This window comes from Anser anser (genome assembly GCF_964211835.1).
Source record: "Anser anser genome assembly, chromosome: 2".
NCBI classification, from domain to species: Eukaryota; Metazoa; Chordata; class Aves; order Anseriformes; family Anatidae; genus Anser; species Anser anser.
Window position 1 is genome coordinate 16,850,941 of NC_139721.1, and position 18,446 is coordinate 16,869,386.

The window sequence follows — 18,446 nt, forward strand, 5'->3', positions numbered from 1 at the left end:
GTCATCTCATTATCACCTATGCCCAAGACAGCCTCCAACCATCACCCATGAGACCTTCCCTGTTAAAAAACAATGGGTCAAGTGGTGCACCTTCCCTCGTCAGTTCCCTCACCACCTTTGTATATCCAATTAGTTTACATTTTCACTAAATTGATCTTCTTCTACTGAAAGTCTTCCTTTCTCCACACTTTCCGTCTGATCTCAGGGTTCTGTAATTCCTGAATTCAGTGAGACAGAAGTGCAAAAAGCATCCAGTATATCAGTCTTTTCCATGTCCTTTGTCACCATGTGACCTGCTCCATTAGTGGAGAGCCCTTAGCTCCCTTCATTTTCTTTTTATTGCTGACATGCATATAGAACCTCTTGTTCCACTCATGTCCCTTGCTAGAGAAAACAAAGAAAGGATGCCTCCCCTCTGAAGCTCTTAAATGTAAATATATTCTCATTACATATTTTTAAACAAAACTTTTTTTGTGTCTTGTTTTTTTTTTTTTAATGTTACTATACCTTTTACTGTCTGGTTAGAAAGAGTATCTTGGCTTTAAAACTGTATGTGAATGTATACAAAAGTGTAGCATGCTAGTAGCAGACCTATTTGCTATGAGCTGTCCAACATGATTAATTGAAACTGGAGGTCATATGTATGTATGTATGTATGTATGGGAAATGTATGGCAAAATACAGCACAATGGATTATTTTGTTTGATGTGAAAATCTGTTCTACGTATTTAATTATTATTATTATTGCTTGTAAAAATTGGCAAATATTAAAATGAGATAAACTGTCTTGACAACATATAAGGAACAATGCACTGCATGCCACAATGTGGTCAAATCATCATTAAAAAAAATGTATATAAAATGTGACAAGAGCATCAAACAGAATATTTTAAAAATATTTTTCTCAATTTTTTATATTAGTCTATGGGTATCTACCTATTTGTGTATGTTTTACTTAAATGTTTATGAGTTTTGTCATTAAGTCTTGATAAATATTGCATTCTTTCCTTAATTTTGAATATATGTAGTTGTCAGTCTATCTAAAAATATATACCTCACGTAGGGAATGCAATGTCAAATAGAGACCTCCTTATAAATCTTTCATTATTAGTCTCAAAAAATGGATCTAAAATGCCAAAGCTAGGGTTACAGAGATTTGCCTGAAAGAACATTCAACATGTGCCTCTCTGTGGTACATTAAATACAGAACAGAATTGAAAATTTGATGCTTTGGCCTGAACGGTGATTCTCATATTGTTAATCCCTTGAGTCCATAGGAAATATACCTGCACAGAAACGAGAATAAGGTTTTCTCAGTTTGGATTCAACCTCATTACATCTCTCACATCTAGTTAGGGAAATGATACTTGGATATCTCATGGGATGTTGTACAAACTCATCATGTAGTTTCATCATTCATTTTGAACTCTTAACGACAGACATGGAGAAGGCTGAAGTACTCAACAACTTCTTTGACTCAGTCTTCACTGCCAGTCAGGCTTCCCAAGTCTTTCATTTCCCTAAACCTGTAGATGGAGGCTGGGGGAGCAAAGTCCCACCTAGTGTAAGCAATGACCAGGTTCGAGACCACCTGATGAATCTAAACAAGTACAAATCTATAGGGCCTGATGACATGCATCCCAGGGTCCTGAGGGAATTGGCTGATGTAGTTTCCAGGCCTCTCTCCATCACACGTGAAAAGTTGTGGCAGTCAGGTGAAGTCCCTGGTAACTGGAAAAAGGAAAGAACACTTCTATTTTGTCCTGGTTTCATCTAGGTTAGAGTTATAGTTCTTATCAAGAAATAGCTGGAAATATTGTTTATAATTTTCTGTGGTATCACATTTCATTTAGTCTGTCTCAGATATGAACTGTATGCACAGAAAGCAGTTTACAGGCTGAATTTTACAGTTACTTACATCTTGCTCCAGGGCTGTCTTTCTCTCAGGTCCTGTTTGGCCCTGTTCTCCATGTGACTAGTAACAAAGTTTTGTTTTATTCATGGACTAACAGCCTTTGTTAAAGGGAAATAGCAGTTTGCAACCTCCGAAGAGAGAAGCATAGATCAGACTTGTTTATTTAGAGCTTTGTATGGGAAAACTATAGGTAGAAGAATCTAAAGATTTGAAGAAAGTGTCTTTAAAATTTCATGCAGTAAATAACTATAGCACCTCATTTTACAAAAGAAAATGCTGGGTGGATTGAGCTCATGCAAAGGCTTTTTTGTTTAGTTCCTTTTTTTTTTTCTTTTTTTCTTTTTTTCCCTGAACTTACAGAATAGAATCATGGAAAAAGTTTCATTTTGTTAGGAGCATTGCAAGATTTTCTGTATTGTGCTGTCTGGTGACACAGCCTTAGTTCCTATGTTTCTTTGGTTCTGTAAATCAAAGTATCAACTCTTGCTTCTAGTGAGACAAATTCACAGCTGTGAATTGTTATCACAGCTTAAGCATGCTAAAACCAGCTTTGGCCAAGAGAAAACCAAATAATGCAGAGAAGCTTCTTGTCAGGTCAGTACAAATCCTGAAGGCTTTTACTAGTAATGGAAAAAATCATACTTGCTGGGCTGCAGTAAAACCTAGTTCATGCTGTTTAGCTTAAGTAGCATATGGGATGAGAAAGTGTCAGTTTTGATTCTTGATTTTGTTCTTCATAAGGATGCGCTATAAAATGCTTAGTCTAGATTTAATAACAGGCTAAAACTTAAGTGAGATCAGAACTAGTGCTAAAGTTAACCAGACTTCAAATCTTACAAATTATACTTGTTGATTTTTTTGTAATCCACGGTGATAGAAATGCTGTGGAAAGCATCGGTGCTAGAATGACAGCCTTTCTGACAGATCTCAGACGTATTCACACCACATAAAATTCACCACAAGGAAGCAGAAAAATAAGCAAAAGAGATTCTTTAAAAACAGATCAAGCAGTTTTCCAAAAATTTTAAGGAGAAATTAAACATACAACATCACTCTTAAATTTGATGGATTAGAAAAATAGGTTCTTCTGTTAATTGTACTTGACAGGAATTTATATAAAAAGAAATTTGACATGATCATATCCTATGTTACTGTTCATTTGTCACCATCATATTTTATATTTTATATTCAGTGTATTTAATGCGTAAAAGTATTCTTACTATCTGAATAAATAGGTAAATGTATCCTGAATGTTTCAACAGTTTGCCAGTGCTCACCTTCTTTTATCTATTCCATGTCAAAATAATTTTGAAATCAATAATGATTTGCTTCTGAGAGTTGGGAGTTGGTTGTTCATTTTTTGTTTCTCTTATATATATATATATGTATATTTGCTAGGTCTTTCTGTGGCTGTCAGATATTTTATATTCCGTTCTTTCCCTACTCCTTCCTTATGTCACGATGTTGCTGTTTCCCTCCTGTAAAAATTTCATCTTTGCATTTCTGTTTGTGTGCTTTTTAGGCAAAGCCAAAATATGCGAAATAAACTCAGCAAAAAAGCTGAATGTTTACATTTAATTTACCACAGCTGTGTTATCTCATTAACTATTGTCAATGGAACATTTCCTAAGCTTCTCATCAAGCTTAAACCCAGTTGCCATGCATATTTATTCATGTTGACAGTATAAATCTCAGACAGGCTGGGTAGTTTACCATGAAATCAAACACTCATTTCATGATGTCTCTTTTAGTCAGACCTGTTTGAACAAACAACACGATAGCTCTTTTTAAAATCAAATGTCTCAAACTTGGCTTTTCCTAAGCCTGTTGTCAAGATATACTGCAGGTGTTTCAGTCAATGAAATGATCAGAAAATATGATAATATTTAACCTCACTCTTAACTATATATTTTAACCATAATCCAGTTTTTCTTCCATGTTATTTGTGGATAAAGAAAATCTGGTGCTGTATTTGTCAAAAGAAGATAATTTATTATATATGGAACTAGGAGATGTAAAATACTTCACTCCTGTTCATAAGCTATTGAATTGTTTTTTAGTTTTATTGCTGCTATTCTTCCATATCATTCAAAATCATTTGCTGTTTAATGTCTTTATCAATGACTTAATGAAATTGAGTGAACTCTCAGCAAATTTGCAGATGACACGAAGCTGAGTGGTGCAGCTGATGCAACAGAAGAAAGCCATGCCATCCAAAGTGATCTGGACAAGCTTGAGAAGTGTGCCCACATAAACCTAATGAGGTTCAACAAGTCCAAGTGCAAAGTGCCGCACCTGGGTTGGGGAGATCCCAGACATGGGTACAGACAGGGAGAAAAACGCAATGAGAGCAGCTCCCCAGAGAAGGACCTTGGGGTTTTGGTATGAGCCAGCATGTGTGTACTTGCAGCCCAGAAGGCTAACTACAGGCTGGGCTGCATCAACAGAGGAGTGGCCAGCAGGTTGTGGAAAGGGGACCTCTATTCTGCCTTTGTGAGGTCCCACTTGCAGTGCTGCTTCCAGGCCTGGAGCACCCAGAAGGATGTCAGTCGATTAGAGAGAGTCCAGGGGAGGGCTGCCATGAAGATGATCAAAGGACTGGAGCACCTCTCCTATGAAAAAAAGACTAAGAGAGCTGGGGTTGTTCACCCTGGAGAAGAGAAGGCTCCTGGAAGACTTCATTTTGTACTTTCAGTACTTAAAGGGGCTTATAAAGAAGATGGAGAGTGACTTTTTACATGGACATGTAGTGATAGGACAAGGGGGGATGGTTTTAAACTAAAAGAGGGGAGATCAAGATTAGTTATTAAGAGGAAATACTTTACTCACAGTGTGGTATAGCACTGGAACAGGTTGCCCAGAGAAGTTGTGGATGCCCCATCAGTGGAGTTGTTCAAGGCTATGTTGGATGGGGCCCTGAGCAACCTCATCTATTGGGTGGCATCTCTGCCCATGGCAGTGGGGTTGGAACTAGATGATTGTTAAGGTCCCTTCCAACCCAAGCCATTCTGTTTCTATGATTTTGATCCAGTTAAAAATGACAGTAATATACATAAAGCAGTTTAATATATATATATATATAATATATATTATAATATATTATATATATTATATATATATATATTAGAAACACATTTGGAGAGAAAGGAGATTGTCTTATTGGCATAAAAGCATAAAAAATAATCCAATATTTCTGAGACAGGAGTTTAGCAGATTTGGCAGTGAGGGAATGGAATCAATTGATGAAAGAGGAGTTGGAGTCAGGAGGTATATGGATGTGCTGTGGTTTAAGCATTGGAGAGAAATTGTGAAATAAATAGTCAGATTTGGAGGGGGAAAAAAAAAGATAATGTAATCACAAACGGATTAATGACTTGTCCTCCAATCCTTCAATTTTACTATGTCTCTGTTTTCATTATGAGAAGAAGACAGATGCATTTCCTTAGTTACTGTAGATGTTATCTAACTAAATTTTTTTTTTTTTTCTTCCTGCAATTTCTGTGAGTGTATGAGCCCTGTTGTCCTGGTTTCAGCTGAGGTAGTTAATGTTCTTCCTAGTAGCTGGTATGGTACTTACTGTGGTTTATGGTACTTACTTGGGTTTAAGATGAGAGTAATAATGATAACACACTGATGATTTAGCTGTTGCAGAGCTGTGCTTACTCAAAGTCAAGGACGTTTCAGCTTTCACACACTGTCCTGCCAGTGAAAATGCTGGAGGTCCACAAGGAGCTGGGAGGGGACACAGCCAGGACAGCTGACCCAGGCTGGCCAAAGGGACATTCCATACTATATGACAGTATACTGAACAATGAAACTTGGAGGAGTTGGCCAGGGGTGGGGTCTGCCACTGCTTGGGGACTGGCTGGGCATTGGTCAGTGGGTGGTGAACAATTGCATTGTCCATCACTTGTTTTGTGTATTCTTTTATCATTATTATTATTTTCCATTTATTTTCTGTCCTATTAAAATGTCTTTATCTCTAAACAAAAATTTAACCTTTTTTCAATCATTAATATTATTATTATTAATATTATTATTTTTTTATTCTCTCCTCCATCCCACTTTGGGAGAGTGAGCGAATGCTTGTGTGGTGCTGGTAGCACCTCTTTCACATTGTGAAAATATGTTCTCCCCATAGGGGATAGATGAGAGATCACACCTATTGCAATAACTGGAACAGGAATAACTGTTTCTCTTTTGGCCAACAGCAATTTTAAGGTCTAGCCATAACTAGAGTTTAAAGAATTAACACTGCCTTTATTTAAATCTTTAGGTAGAATTAAAGGCTGAACCTGAATTTTAGTTCAGTTTAGTTCTATAGGTTCCTAAAAGTGGTCCGAGTTATTTCTACTGTACACTCTGAATACAAACATAGCTAGAACTTTTTAAAAGACATCAATGTCTATGGCCCAGATAATTCTTTAGAAAGTTTCTAATTCATGCACTACAAACAATTGGTATGTTTAGTCTATTTTGTTTGATGACTTTCTGGCACAAAGACTTGTATCTTTCCTCCACACTTGAATTCACTTGGTTGCTCTTGTGAGTGATCTTTATATTGTAAAGTGTTGTGCTCTGTATACACCTTTTGCTGATATCTTATGGGAAAATTGAGCTACCCATAGTTTGATAGGCCTATTTATTTTCTATGAAGTGGCTTCTGTAAAGGCTCACGGCACCATTCACATTGTGAACTGAAGGGGATGCTTGAAGGGGAGCCACATCCACTGAGACATAAGTCACTAATATCACTCCTGCGTTTTCCCCTTGAGAATGTTTAGCACGTGCTGTAGGTTAGGCTGGCATCAGTCACTGACTTCGCTGTTTTGTTTTGGATCAGACTGCTTACTCTCAGAGGGATGATAAAGGGCGGATTTTATGCTGCTTACAAGGATGTTGATTTTAACAAACTACTGAATGAGAGAACAGGAGGGACAAGTTAATTAGAAGCATTCAGCCCCTTCTTATCACAGTATCACAGTATCACAGATTTCTAGGTTGGAAGAGACCTCAAGATCATCGAGTCCAACCTCCGACCTAACACTAAGTACTCCACTAAACCATATCGCTAAGCTCTACATCTAAACGTCTTTTAAAGACCTCCAGGGATGGTGACTCCACCACCTCCCTGGGCAGCCCATTCCAATGCTTAATAACCCTTTCGGTAAAGAAGTACTTCCTAACATCCAACCTAAAACTCCCCTGTCGCAACTTGAGCCCATTCCCCCTCGTCCTGTCACCAGGCACGTAGGAGAACAGACCAACCTCCACCTCTTTACAGCCTCCTTTAAGGTAACTGTAGAGAGCGATAAGGTCGCCCCTGAGCCTCCTCTTCTCCAGGCTGAACAAGCCCAGCTCCCTCAGCCGCTCCTCGTAAGACTTGTTTTCCAGACCCCTCACCAGCTTGGTCGCCCTTCTCTGGACTCGCTCTAGCACGTCCATGTCCTTCCTGTAGCGAGGATTGCAGTACTCTTACAGAACAATTATTTTTATTTTATTTTTCAACTCTGACATTGAACTTAGTTTTATGACGGAAGGATGTTCATGAATTCTTTTTATTGTTGCTTTATCTAAATATATATATATATAATATATATATATATATTTAGCTGCTTGTGCCTATTACCATAATCTATAATGGTCTTCTCTAATTATACTTTTCAGGCTACCTGGGCCATCCCTGTCTCCCTTTCTTGTGCTGAAATCATTGGCTCCAAATATAATGTCTTGGCTTTTGTAAACTTCGAATTCTTAGCCTTTTGATCTCCGGCATATATTTTTTTTCTTTGTTGTATAGTAATGTTTAGAGATATTTCAGAACTGTTTTCTCCTTTTAGTTTACAGCTGACCTCGTTACTATTCTGATCTTGTCCTCTTAAGAAAACAATCGTTATCTTAGGTTAGCTGTGTCCAACTTGGGATGCACATTTCTTTTTAAGAATATAGACATGTTTCTGTACCTCATAAGTAACAAGCAATTTTATTTTTACTTACCTTTCTCTAAAATCTACAGTTTCTTTCATTTCTTTGTTATGCTAAAGTATCAAATGCTACCCGGATAGGGAGTCATATTCAGCTAGATGCAATATGAAATAATTAACACATCATTCTACATACAATCATCCTCATCTTTTTCACAACTGCAGTGAAGAAGATATGGATGGATGATTTTATGGGAGAGAAAGACTTTGTGCATATCAATGTCATCTAACTTGTCAACAAAAGGTTAAGTGCCATAGCTGGTAGACCTTTTATTTTAGACTCTCTCTAAAGTTAATGAAGAGATATTAGTTTCACTGGAGACATGAATTCTAACATACTGATTAATTACGTATCCTAAGAGAAATTGTCCAAAATAAGCAAGATGAATTCCTCTCCAAATAGCTTATCTGTGCAAAAGCACTATCTGTGAAGGTAGTGAAAGTGATCGTTTTTTTATTAGACACCTAATTTTAGTTGATTACATTTTGGTAGTATTAATATTAAATAAAACTAAACCTCATTTTTATAATAAATGATACATTTCCTACTGAAATTATTCTTCCATAATGAAAGATACAATAACATGGTTATATTGTTGATGGACCTATGATTCTATGGAAAATTATGGAGGTAAAGTGATCAATCAGATGGCATAATTTCATTACCTCATACCATCTGATATAAATGTACATCATTTACTAAATGAGAAGTAGTCTGACATCCTCAGCACAAAAGCAATTAACCACACTGAGGGCATTTAAGGACATACAGATACAAACAACATGTATTTTCATCTCCTTGTTTGGTTTCACTTTTTCCAGTGAAGAAGGTAAACAGAGAATTTGTTTTGACTGTTGAGCAAAGGATGGGCATCAATCTATAGTTTTGTTCGTTTGGTTGATGCTGTTATTCTAGAGTAACAGTGGAAAGTGATGAAAGTAAGTATCTTGCACATGTTTGACTGGGGTGGAGTTCTTGCTGTTGCTAGTATATTTTGATCATACCTTTTTTGTTCGTTTGTTTTTGAAAGATAATACTTGCAGAAATTGATTTCTTTATGGATCAACGTTAAATGTTTTGGCACTAGAAAAACAGCTGGAATTTCCAAATCTAACTTCTCTTACCGTCTTCTAGGTACAAATTTGATTCCCATACCAGCCTAAATTTAGTTACTAGTCATTTCCTCCAGGGTCCAGATCAAAAAATGTATCTATCTTATTTTCTAGTGGCTCAATAAAGCAAGTGGATATAACTTATTTTTACTTAAACACACTAGTAATTTTTTAGAGGTATAATTAAATAGTATTTGCAAAGGTTAAGATGTTTAAAGTGAGAAAATATGGCAATATCCAATCTGAAAGATTTGCTTAGAGGAAAAATTTATATATATATTCTATTTTATAATATTAAAGTTCTATAATACTTTATGTGATAGGGAACACATTAAATGCACTGACTTAAGTTTAAACCAAAGTGTCTGCTTAATGATTTGTTTGCCATCCTTTATTTCCCTTTGTGGGTGCTATATTGATAGCTGAATTAAGGTGTGTAATTCATTACTATTATTTTCTTCGCTGAAGACCTTATTTACAAGATTATTTCTGTTTTGTAGAATTCTTCTTTGTTTGGGACTACATTAAATGTTGAGGCTGTATTCCTCTGGTTAATCAGTCCCTGAAACACTGTTGTGAATGTGCACAGGCACAATAGAAGTTATAGTTTTGTGCAAACAGAAAAACTATACAATTAAAAAATGAAAATATAGTCTTTTCATGCTGTTGTTTTAATGTACTATTCTTCCCTTGTAAGACTTTCTAATAGTATTTGGTCTCAAATGAGAAAGGACTACACATTTGTTTTCAAAGATTGTAGCTCCAAAGCAAATGTAACTAAAGGATTTTTATAAATAACTGATTGCAGGATTAGCCTCTATGGAAAATTAAATTAATTAAATTTATCATTAATATTGGAGTTAAAACCGAAAACCAAGAAACCAAACCAACTCAAAACAAAATGTCTTTTTAAAGAACCATAAGAAAGAAATGACATTATGTATCATTCAGCAAGCAGAACTCATCTGCTGTCTGGAGGGTTGAAATTCCTGGCAACCGCTAACATAAAATATTCCAGGATAAACCTATCTGGTCTCCATCAGCCTGCCCAAAAGAGTTCTGGTATCTGCCAATTTTGTGTTTCTTTTGGCTTCTTCATTGCATCTCAGATGGTACTACATTAATATATTTATGCAAGTTAATTCCATTTTCGTTGTCCACAGTATAGATACACATTCAAAAATGCCTAGTCTCACTTTATAATCAAGAAAGAGAAATAGGTACTTCTAGACTATGCTCAATCTAGTGTGTGTTACCTGCCTCCTGGTGAAATAGATTACACTCTACACATATTTTCACTGGTTATGAATAAACCTAGACCAAATACTGATGTTTGCACTGTAGATGCCTGCAGTTGAGTCCTATTGCTAACAAATTGATTCAGCAATGTGGTAGGATGAGCTAGTGAGTATTTGTCTTCTGGAAGGAGTAACCTTTTCCTGTAATGTTTTATAAATCTCCAAATTTTCTGTCTCCTTTTTTCCTCCTTTTCTCTTCCCCTCTGATGCTAAAAATAAATAAATAAATAAATAAAAGGACAGAAATGCTTAATATTTAGACTTTCATTTTGGGTTACGTTTTGCTCATGTAGTAGGTAGCTACCGAAGAGCAAATTAAATTATTGTTATGCTACACAGCTGCTAGCAGCTCCTGGATCTTTTGAATCATTCAATTATGTGCAGTATGCAGCAAAATTGTGTGTAATTATATTGTATTCTTGGCAGGATATTTTATTTCAAATTCATTTCTCAATATTGTCTTAAGATACAGCTTATTTAAGCTATATCTTAGCTTAATTTTTAAGTACTCTTCTGAGGAGAGAGATTTGTACCATTTTTAGAAATATCTTCATACTTATTTTACTGGTAAAAATGACAGATTTTATGGAGTGAAAATATTACTACATATCCAAAAATATTTTTAGAGTTACATTTGCATTGGAAGCTTTAGGATAACAGATGCACATATGGAAATACATACAACTTTAAATCTTTACACTTCCCCTTCAGAAGCAGTTCTGATGCACATAGACTTCTGTTACACACCATTTTGCTTCATATGTTTTAAAATTTAAAAACATTTATATATATATATATATATATATATATTCCATCTGAAATACTGCTTTTCTTGAAAAATCTTTGAGGAGCTAGTTCCATTAGGAACTAGACAATATCGAACAATTGTCTGGAAAGATTGCTGTCTGGAACACATCCATGTAAGCATGTTCTCCTTCAGAAGAACTATGGGAAGGTCTAAATTTAGACATTAACTTTCAAGAAAAGTCTTCTGATGTGTTACTTCTGAGTCTGAGTAGCAAACTAGTTTTTGTCCAATGAGTGGGTTCCAAAGGATGTTGTATTCCAAGGCAAAAAATGTGATAGGTCTACTGAAGTTTTTTAGACATTAGATCTGTGCTCACATTTTTCCTTTGGAAGAGTGCTTACAAAATTATTGGAGAATAAAGTTTAACATCATAATTTTCAGATAGTTTTTTTTTTCTGTATATTTTTGATAGTTATCATTAGTATTACCATCTTTTTGTTATTTGTTTTTGGGTTTATAAATTTAATTCAACAATTAATGCCAGTTGGGGTCAGGTTTGGACTCTTTTCCCAAGCAACAAATGATACGCTAAGAAGAAATGGCATCAAATTGTGCCAGGGGTGATTTAGGTTGGATATTAGGAAAAATTTCTTCACTGAAAGGTTTGTGAGACATTGGAACAGGGTGCCCAGAGAAGTAGTTGAGTCACCATCCCTGGAGGTATTCAAAAGACATGTGGATGTAGTGCTTAAGGACATGGTTTAGTGATTGACTTGGCAGTGCTAGGTTAACAGTTGGACTTGATGATCTTGAAGGTCTTTTCAAACCGAAATGATTCTGTGAATCTATGAATTATAAATTGTTTATTGCTTCTGGGTTTGTAAACAGCAAAAGCAGTCCAGCATGGAGAAAGAATATTACCTTCCATTTAGCTACTTTTCTCTTTATTTTAGCGAATAAGGAGTGCATAGCGCAGTATATCATTTTTATATAAATTTGTTGGTTTTATATATTTGGAGGAACGTAAAATAATTCATTTTTTCCTTGGTAGTAGTCTGTAGAAACATTTTTAATAATATCCTGGAATAAACTAATCTGAAATAAAATTCAAAATATAATTAGTCTGTATCAGGATAGTGTGGTGCTTTTCAATGGATAACTAAGCTCCACTGCGCCACTCTCTCAACTCCCCTTCCTCAACAGAATGGGAGAAAATACGATGAAAGGAAAGCTCACAGGTTGAGATAAGGACGGGGAGTTCACCTCCCAGTTACTGTCATGAACAAAACAGACTCAGCGTAAGGGAGATTAATGTAATTCATGTATACATATAATTCAATATCACTCATTGATAACAGACTAGAGCAGTGAGAACAAAAAGCAAACTCTAAACACCTTCCCCCTGCATCCATGCACTTCCACCTCCTCCCCTGAGTGGCACAGAACTGTGAATGGGTGTTATAGTCTGCCGATAATGCTTCATCTCTTTGTGGCCGTTCTCTTCCCCTGCTCCTGTGTCTAGACTTCCCAGAGACAGTAGTTACTCAAGAACTGCTCCCACATGGCTCCGTACCATGGGGTCCATCCCCCAGGAGCAAACTGTTCCAGCATGGGTCCCCCACAGGCGGCAGCTCCCCCCAGATCCCCTGCTCCTGTGTGGGCTCCTCTCCACAGGCTGCAGCTCCGGCCCGGGGCCTGCTCCTGCAGGGGCCTGCAACGTTTTTCAGCCCATATCTCATTTCCATTAATACTGATTCCACATTGCTCTGGAAAATTGGAAAAAAATACTTTACTTGAATATATATATAAAGAACACCAGTCCCTGTGCCTCTGATTGCTGTGTATGTAGTACCTAGATCAAAGGCACAGTTTAGTAATGCTGATCTTGTTTAAAAATATGGAGAATATAGTAATAAATCAGCACAGTTTTTTTCTGAAGTATTTATTTATCCTCATAAATAATAGCAGACTAAAATCTAGAATTACCTTGTATTGCTCTCATGTTAAATTAATTCAAGGATGCCACCTAACTTCGGTCTGCCATTTACAGATCTATCACCTTTTCAGGTGCGTTTACTACAAAGATTTATGTTATTCAGTTATCTTACCTAAACCTCAGTTTTTATTTTGAAAGGATTCACCATCCTCAACTCTATATGCTATCATCAAAATACCTGATCAGTATTCTAAAGGGAATAATCAGTACAAAGCCAGCTCTAATCATCTTGGGGTCTGATCAAACTAAATCATACATTGTAAAACAAGGACTCTAAGGGTATATCTTATTGCTCAGAGTATTTATTTTCTTGCCATTCACTTGCAAAGATTTCAAGTACATTTTATATTGTATATTGTGTACTTGGCATGTCAAAAAGAAACAGCACAGCATGAAATCCCAGAAATGCATGTATGTCTCTATACAGGTACACTTTTCAAATTTGTACCTTTCCTGTTATGGCAGTTTTAGGTGAGTTACAAATAGAGTGGGTTACAAATCTTCTAATAAAACAGGCTCTTCTGAAAGAATTTAATGCAAGAAAAGCAAGAAATAAACTTTTTTTTTTCCTGTATATCCATTTTGAGTGAAAATAAAAGCATTCTTTATCTCAGAAAAGAGTGTCAGATGGCAAAAGAATGAGAGATTACATCAGAACAGCCAATAATCTAGTAAGTAAATAACTCAGGGATTCACCGGAGACATGTAGACTCAAGCTGAAGCCTGTGATTTGGAAAAAAACAAACAAACAAACAAAAAAAAAGCCACAGTTATTTTTTCATATTCCATCATAATCCCTTACCAGCTAGACAATTTTCATGGAGTTTCTCTTACTTCTTTATTTCTGAGCAACATTATTAAATAATGGGAGAAATCATACTTTTTTCCAGTGAAATAAAATATTTTGAACTGTAATGTCATCTCTAAAGAAATATATTTGTTTCAGCCCTAAGTAAACCCATGAAACTCTTGCAAAGGAACATCTTATATTTTTCCTCATCCTCAGTCCTCTCCTTTCCAGTGAAATATGCCAAGTATTAAGTATTGTTAATTCTTCTAATGAAAAGCTATTTTAGCATTCTGACACTTAAAGTCAAGTAATTCAGTTACAGAAAGACAGAGGCTTTCCATAAATGTGGCCGTATCCAATGAATATGAATTATCTGTTAGGATATTAAATTTTTAAAAATCAGTTACTGTTTACTGTTGCATTTACCTAGAAATACATGATAGTGAGATTAGGTCTTTTTATCTTTAGTGGAACACAGGATGAGGATTTAGCTGGATGAACCAATTATACATTTTTTTTCTTTGTATCTTAGATTTCTTGTTCCCTTACGGCATAGGGAACTCATATAGCATGTCTTGATATTGATAGGCAAATCTATTTGACTATTAATAAGCAAAATATATATGTTCAAAGTGATTTCAATACTAACATTATTTGTCCCAAAACTCCCATGTTGTGGTTTAGCTTTTGTCCTCTTCTGATGTAACAGTACATATAATTGAACATAATTTAAAGATGGGCTAGAAATGAAGACTTTTTTTTTTTTTTAATAAAAAAATAAATGAGATATGTATCGACCTTAAATCTAGTTATGGATTTCAGTTTAAATTCTTATGGCAAACTTTAAATTCTTAGAAAAATACAAGCTATCCAGAATATTGTTTTTATGCTAGGAAGATTTTGTCTACTTTACTCAATCAGAATAAAGCAGCTAAGTGTCTACTCAATTTCCTTTTCCCCTCCATCTGGTGCTTAACTATCTGTAGCTGACTATATTTCATGGGGTATAACACACATGCATACACATAAACATGCATGTTTGCATATGTGAATACATTGAGTAAACTGTGTACACTTCCTCACTGTACATATACTCCTATTTACACATGTAAGGAAAAGAATTCCTCCTTCCTTTGGAACATTACATTCCTTGCAACATACATCAGTTTCTCCAACTTGCCTGTACTAGCTTTTGTCTTCCACTTCCATATATTCTTTCCCAATTCTATTGTTATTTCTCATAATATTTTGGGGCCAAGAAAAGTAACAGGTGATTTAAAATATATTTTCAGAAAGATCATAAAAATATGTCCTTTTTCAAACACTTATTAGAACCCCAGTGTAACATGGCAGTAGCATGAGCTGTCAATGACTCAATAGTTATCCATCAAAATTACTTCCACACCTCAAGCACATTCTTAGTTCACACTTATAACAATAATTAAAGACCATTTATTATAGACATGGGTATTAAAAATTATTGTGCATAGGCCTTCTGTCATTTTTGTATATATGAATATTTGCGGAACTTTTGCTATTTTCATAAAGAAAGAGTATGTATGCTTAATTTATAGATGGAGAAATATGTTTCTTTTCTAACAATATGGTTGAATTTTGCTGTAATTGAAATACTCATTGTATTCTTTAAATAGAGCTGAAATTTTCATCCTTCAAGCATTAAATATGCATATTGAAGTTTAGATTACAGGATATAAAAGAAAATTGTGCTCCTGAAGGTTGCATTTTTCATTAAAAATTGGTTTATACCTTTGATCCAGCATTATGCCACTTGAGCCAGATGTCAGGTGTAAATTATGTTCTGCACCTTTACTGCATTTATTCAACAAAGTGCAGTTATTCAGTTGCTATTTGAAGACAGTTGTATTGCATGAAATACAATTATGTTGCCCTTTGACTATATCTTAATCAAAATGTAATACAATTATTCAGTATTGTATTAAATATGTAACAACTGCATAAATAAGTGAAATGACAGTATTTTGAGGAGGTCAGCAGAGTGATACCAGAGATGATACCTTAAAATTATTATAATTTTGCGTTTCATGAAGTAAGCCTGGGTTAATTGCAATAATTTATTGTAAGATATTCTAAAGTTAAATAAAATTATTAATTTGAAATCGTCTTTTTCTTATAGTGCTGAAAACTTTATTTACAGGCATTTCTCAGGTCATTTCTGTAATTTTAAAATACATTTGCTTATTTTATTTCCTAGGTCATACAGATAAATTTTGAAGAATTTGATCTGGAGATTGGCTATGACACACTGACAATTGGTGATGGAGGAGAAGTGGGTGATCCTAAAACTGTGCTTCAAGTGTAAGTCTTTTGTATTTACAGTTTATATACATTACAGAATATCATTAATGTGAATTTTGATGAGAGTTAATAGTGATTACAGTCAGTTGAATCCCAACAAAAAATAATTTTACTGAGATTCTGAAAAGTGATTGAAGGTGACGTGTTGGTTAAGTACATTTGGTAGTTTCACCTTGATTGACAGCTAAACTCCACCACAGCTGTTTTCTCACGGGCTGTCCTGAAACTAAGAGGGGGAGAAAATATGATAAAAAAGGGCATAAGGGTTGAGATATGGACAGGGAGATTGCTCAGCAATTACCATCATGGGCAAAGCAAGCTCAGTGCAGGGAGATTAATATCATTGATTGCCTTTTACTAACAGACAAGAACAGTGAGAAACTAAAACAAACCAAAAACACCTTCCCTACCATCCACCCTCTTCTGTGTCTTCCACCTGAGCGGCCCAGGGGAACAGGGGTTGTGTTCAGTCCAGAACACTCACTCGACCAACCTCGTTGCCTTCTATGATGGCATCACCAGCTGGGTAGATGGGGGGAGAGCACTGGATGTCAACTACTTTGACTTTAGCAAGGCTTTCGATACTGTCTCCCATGACATCCTGATAGCAAAGCTGAGAAAGTGTGGGATAGAGGAGTGGACAGTAAGGTGGGTTGAGAACTGGCTGACTGGCCGGGCTCAAAGGGTGGTGATCAGCGGCGCAGAGTCCGGCTGGAGACCTGTGACTAGCGGTGTTCCCCAGGGGTTGGTGCTGGGTCTGGTCTTGTTCAACATCTTCATCGATGACCTTGATGAGGGAATAATGTCTGCCCTCAGCAAGTACACCGATGACACAAAGCTGGGAGGAGTGACTGACACGCCAGAAGGCTGTGCTGCCATTCAGTGAGACCTGGACATGCTGGAAAGATGGGCAGGAAGAAACCAAATGAGGTTTAATAAGAGCAAGTGTAGAGTCCTGCACCTGGGAAGGAACAACTCAACATATCTGTACAGGCTGGGGGATGACCTGCTGGAGAGGAGCTCTGAGGAGAGGGACCTGGGGGTCCTGGTGGACGACAGGTTGACCATGAGCCAGCAGTGTGCCCTCGTGGCCAAGAGGGCCAATGGGATCCTGGCGTGCATGAAAAGGAGCATGGCCAGCAGGTCAAGGGAGGTGATCCTCCCCCTCTACTCTGCCCTGGTCAGGCCTCACCTGGAGTACTGTGTCCAGTTCTGGGCTCCCCGGTACAAAAAAGACAGGGATCTCCTGGAAAGAGTCCAGCGGAGGGCCACAAAGATGATACAGGCCCTGGAGCATCTTCCCTGTGAGGAAAGGCTGAGAGACCTGGGTCTGTTCAGCCTGGAGAAAAGAAGGCTGAGAGGGGATCTTATCAATGTGTATAAATATCTGAGGTGTGGCAGACAGAGGGATTTGGCCAACCTCTTTTCAATGGTTTGTGGGGACAGGACAAGGGGTAATGGCCACAAGATAGAGCACAGGAAGTTCCGTACCAACATGCAAAAGAACTTCTTCATGGTGAGGGTGATGGAGCACTGGAACAGGCTGCCCAGGGAGGTTGTGGAGTCTCCTTCTCTGGAGGTATTCAAGGCCCGTCTGGACGCCTACCTGGGCAGCCTGCTCTAAGGAACCTGCTTTGGCAGGGGGGTTGGACCCGATGATCTTTTGAGGTCCCTTCCAACCCCTTCAATTCTGTGATTCTGTGATTCTAAATAATATTTATTTCTTATTTTTCAATAAACTGGCCTCTCAGTCAGTACCTTATGTTCATCAGTTCTATAGATGAATTTCAAACAAGTTAAAAGCTGAAACAGCAGGTCACGTAACAGAAGCAGGTGTGCTAAATGTTTACTACAAAATGTATTTAGTAATAATAATAATAATAATAAAAGAATGACAACTGTAGGATTCCTTAGAGTGACAGCCCTTGCAGTATATCAAATGGAAATTTATTCAAACTATTTGTATATATTGTAGCTTTACATAACAAAAAATTGTTTGTTTTGAATATTCAGGAGCCAGTTTACCTTCATTTTTTCTTTCCTAATTTCATCTAATTAATATTGTTCATCACAAAACTTTGAGCAGAAAATACATTTGTTTCAGGATTTACAGATTTTCATCATGAATTCCCTTTTATCCTTCAGAAAATAAACCATCTGACCTTCCATTTTTTATTGATTTCTGTACTTTTTCTGTTCCTTCAGTGTCATGAAGAGACCAGTATTTGGACAGGCATTTCAGGAGCAAATTCTTTAGGATAGTGT

At 36.4% G+C, this 18,446-nt stretch overlaps 1 protein-coding gene across 5 annotated transcripts in view; it reads left to right on the forward strand.

Moving 5' to 3' along the window:
* The window catches only part of CSMD3 (CUB and Sushi multiple domains 3), a 1,012,063-nt gene that overhangs the window by 629,219 nt on the left and 364,398 nt on the right, over positions 1 to 18,446 (forward strand). For all 5 annotated transcript variants that reach the window (XM_083827432.1, XM_083827428.1, XM_083827429.1 and 2 more), the window contains one exon: positions 16,078 to 16,181. In XM_083827432.1, coding sequence (XP_083683558.1) covers positions 16,078 to 16,181 — 104 coding nt within the window. The remainder of the gene's footprint in view (positions 1 to 16,077; positions 16,182 to 18,446) is intronic.